Raw genomic sequence first — 4,433 nt, forward strand, 5'->3', positions numbered from 1 at the left:
CGTAATAATTTCATCCACACCTGTTCTTGTCCTCTATGTGTTCCCAACATCGATAATAACCCGAATCGAGCACGCACGGAACCCCGACTACCGGGTAAACAAACCCGATTGCAAGATCGGTCCGATGACACGTTCGGCCGGATAATGGCCGCGTTAAAAGTGCGAAGGACCGTGGTCGGTGCATGGAGTAGCCTAAGGACCGGCGGGTCGACGATATCGAGTGCTCGATCGTGTCTTGGTAAACGGTAGAATCGTTGTGCAAACCCAGTAGAAAACGTGGTGCAGATATGCGTGGCATTCATTTTGCGTTGTTCGCGGTGACTGTGGTCGCGGTCGCGGGGAATCCCTTGGACAACTCCAGGCAGTCCCTGCAGTGCAAGAACATCGCCAGGGACGTGATCATAAACAGCTGCAAGGGACCAAGGATCAAACGGTCCTTGGACCAGTCAGAACTCATGAAGATTGTCCAAGAGATGTCGAAGTTTGATCAGCCAGGTGGGCCATTTGGTTTCGTGCTTTTTCGAGACACGTGGTGAGGGTGTGAGGTATCTGGAAATTGAGGTTGGAGAGAACTCCAACCGTAGTTTCGCAAGGTCGAGTTGGGAGTGATTTCGGTGTCGTTGGGTTGTATATGTAGCAGAGTTCATTGGGTAGTTGGGTCAGGTCGAAGAGGAGAGGACTGGTAATTGTCGTTGATTGGATATATCGATAGGGAGTGTTGAAAAAGTAGCAGTTGATGGGATTATCGTTTATTGAACTTGCTCTTTGATCTCGTGCGGTTCTTGATCGAGAATTGGGATATTTGGGAAAAATTTATTAATGATTTATGAAGGATCATTCTTTATGAAGACCTGTAAAATATCAATTAACGTCTTATTGATGAATATTCTTATTAAGAATTAATAAATATATCGTGAGTACCTGTGGTGAAATGAAATTCAATTTACTGAAACAAGACAGAACAAAACAGTAAAATCAATTATATTATTTCAAAAAATATCTCACTCAAAAACTTCTTTCCTAAACAAGTAGTAGATCTCTGCGAAACTTCTACCAAAAATGGACAAATTTAGTAGTTTTCTGTTTCAAAGGATTCAGAAATACAAAAATAGGAAAGATATGAAGATTCAAAAAAATAATTCAAGATTCGAAAAATATTCAAAGAATTGGAGACGAAAATATTGTTAAAGGTGACTAAATAGATCGGTTTGTATTTTAGAATCGGTGGGGACAAATGACGACCAAATACAGGTGAAGCGAGACTACTACTTGCTGGAGCCTAGGACCGGCTTGCTTCCTCCCTTGGCTTTCGGACTTCCGGGACAGAGCTATATGCAGGACAAGTACCACCAATCCGAATTGGTCGTACCAGGCCTAGAATTCATGGACACTTCGTACGGAAGCATGGTACAACACGGCTACAGACCACCAATCCCTTATAGACCTGTAGGATACGGTTTGAGATCCATTGTAAGTTCGGCAAGTGACGATTGATGCGACTAACCGCGCGAAGAGAAATGAAAATTTTTAGTCGATGAGAGGAATATAAATTTTGGTCGATATTTAATTTTATTAATTTTCCGAGATAATTTAATTCGCATACGTTTCAATCCACATTCACGAATTATGATCCGAGACGATGCAACATCGTTGCATAATGGAAATGAAAGTGAGAATGAAATATGTCTAAGGTCTAATAGGTATAACATTGTAAGGTAAAAGCCGTTACGAAGAAAATTCCGATTTCCGAGATTATTTTAGTTCGATATGAATATTCAAGATTAGTGTAACAGGAGGTTTGCGTGCAATTAGGAATTGCTGTTCCCTCGCGAATTTTAAATGCCTTTGTGTGCCGTGTTGTACAGGGTTATGCTGTAATTAAGAACAGCGAGGAAGAGTAGAGGGATTCGTGGGATGGAGACATTTTTAAAAGCTATTTATAGTTCCGATAAGAGAAACGTTGTCAATGATAGAATTTAATGTAGCATTATAGTGAAATGAAAGCAATAAATCTTATTATCTCAATATCGACTTGTGTTGTTTATTATCTACAATTTTTCGATTTAAAAACGTCAACAATCTGAGATACTGGCCCAAAAGGAAGCAATTGTATTAGACGTACCTGACATTTAACGATAATCGAGTCACTCTTACGATCCATCGATTATCTTGCCTTTAATACTCGTTACTGTCTCTTTAGTTTCATTTTTCATCGAGTTGTAGAATAATAATAAAAAGACACGTAAGAAATAATTGAGAATCAGAATTAACAGAGAGCTATGCTATTCTACAGAATCCAGACGACCTTCTCGGCTTCAGCCTAAACGCGGAAGAACTGGAGGAACTGCACGACGAGATCGGCGACAGGATGCCTAGGAACTCGAAGGACCAGAACAAGAAAATCTTCCAATTAGTCGCTGCGAAATGCTGTCGAAACGAGAACTTTTGCTACGATCATCCAGACCTGATCCCTTGCATGGGATTTTAACACACTGCCAAAACTGTGAACGGAAAATTCAATATGGCGATCGTCAGAGTGCGATATGTACATAATCGAATGTACTTAAATTCTCAGAGTCTGAGAATCTTTAAGGAAATATAAATATTAGCCAAGTTGTATTTGCCTCAAACAAATTTGCGTCAACTATACTTCATTTTATCTGTACCTAACCTTACTTTCTACGTGCGACTTAACCTGACTCCATCTTTGCAAGTCTGAGTTAACAGTTAAGGTAAGTAAAGGGTTAACAGTTGAGAAATCCTATTGACAAAGTGTTTGAAATACACAAAGACCACCCTGTATATTGCTGTGCAAACACGATTACGGCAAAGCGACATTAGCAAACTTAGGTAAGACACAACATAATTCTATTTCAGACCAAGCATGTATCTGGTTTCACGATATCGGAATGTAAATATGGACGGTCATCACTTTTCACTTGCAAACAGGTTTTATTTATATTTAATTAATCGCAGTGTGTATTTACAAACAGATATTGCTACTGTTTGGGTATGCAGATGAACTATACATACCGACAGAGATGCATAAACAGTCGACGGTTCTGGTCCATGGCCAGTTATCGAGGAAGTAATCGAGTTCTAGTGTGGAATATAGTATAGAATATTTCTGTTCTTAGTTATTACATTACAAATCGAAGTATTGATAACTGACACGAAATATCCAGGTGCTAAAAGCGTTAGGCTTAAGGTAAATACGTTGGGTGTCCGGATAGCGACGAGAATTGGTGGGGATACCGCCGCGATGTGGAGGGGATAGCGACTGGGCCTGGTGGGGATGGCGTGGCGGACTGGAGGGGATAGCGACTGGAACTGGTGGGGATAGCCGCGGTTATTTAACATGGCAAGATCTAACGCCACAATACTGTGCTTGTTTCCTTAATTATTTTTTAAGATTAAGGCAGAAAACGATACGTTGATCTGTCAATGAAAATGCAATTTCAATTTCCGCTATAAAGCCGAAGATAATTTTACTCCAGGGCTATGACGTAAATTGAGAAATAAGAGGAACATTTAAGATTGAAATTTAAGCTTGTATCTCCTGATAAAACTACATAATATTATGTACTCTAACGAGATACGAAATTGTTCCGAATAAATCAATATATAACAAATTGGTAGAAAAAAATGCAAAAATACTTTAAAATAAAAAATACGCCACGCGACTTATGAATCACGTTAATCATTATACGATATGTATATATGTATATTCCAACAGGTTTATACACACAATAATTTTTACTTTCCAGTTTTCTATAATAAAACTACAATTACAGATATGAAAGTTAAGAAATATTAAAAACAATAATAACAATTTTATATTAAATATTAAATATTAATAAATAATTCCAATACTAATCGACGCTAAATGGAATAAAAATATATTTAAAAATCAAATAATATCATTAATTCCTCTCATTTTTTCTCCGAATAAAGTAAAAATATTGCATTGGTAGCTTACAAATACTCATTTTATTTACACGAAATTAATACATCACCATCTATGTACAAGCATCCAGCGCGACTAATACAACAATTTTTATTTCCCTTTCCTTGACTCCGCCCTGACCGAGAACCCGATCGAGCAAACCTCCATTCGATCGGATCCTCGGGGATCATCGATCGAAGATCGGACGATCTTCGTCGCGCTCGCACGCCTCGAGTGTTCGGGGCCGAAAGTGCACTCGCACGGAGAATCGCGAGAGAGACGATGTCCCGTAGTGGGTTTGCTACTATCATCCAATTTACAAGAGAACCGTGTGCAGCGGTTAATGGCTGTCGGAATAATGGGCGGCGTGCAGGTAGCGATGGGATCGAGACGGACTCGGACCACGTCTCGTCCCAACCCCTTCCTCTTTCTCATTTTTCATCTTCCTTTATTTTCTCCTCCCTTTTTCCCCCAACTTTCTTTCCAA

General features: G+C 39.3%; 1 protein-coding gene across 1 annotated transcript; it reads left to right on the plus strand.

Annotated features, from left to right (window-relative positions):
• The first annotated feature begins 287 nt into the window (after positions 1-287).
• LOC108548360 (uncharacterized) lies at positions 288-2,488 on the plus strand. Its single transcript, XM_017901263.1, has 3 exons — positions 288-495; positions 1,220-1,470; positions 2,294-2,488. The coding sequence occupies exons 1-3, from the start codon at positions 288-290 to the stop codon at positions 2,486-2,488; spliced, it is 654 nt and encodes a 217-aa protein (XP_017756752.1).
• Positions 2,489-4,433: the final 1,945 nt, after the last annotated feature.

Source organism: Eufriesea mexicana, unplaced genomic scaffold (assembly GCF_001483705.2).
Source record: "Eufriesea mexicana isolate 0111107269 unplaced genomic scaffold, ASM148370v2 scaffold1596, whole genome shotgun sequence".
Taxonomy (NCBI): Eukaryota; Metazoa; Arthropoda; class Insecta; order Hymenoptera; family Apidae; genus Eufriesea; species Eufriesea mexicana.

Bases quoted from the DNA above. Each gene is read 5' to 3' on its own strand.
- LOC108548360 (XM_017901263.1), top strand. From the start codon at position 288: ATGCGTGGCATTCATTTTGCGTTGTTCGCGGTGACTGTGGTCGCGGTC. The intron at 496-1,219 runs GTGGGCCATTTG...TTTGTATTTTAG, and splicing joins GTCGAAGTTTGATCAGCCAG to AATCGGTGGGGACAAATGAC. The intron at 1,471-2,293 runs GTAAGTTCGGCA...GCTATTCTACAG, and splicing joins GATACGGTTTGAGATCCATT to AATCCAGACGACCTTCTCGG.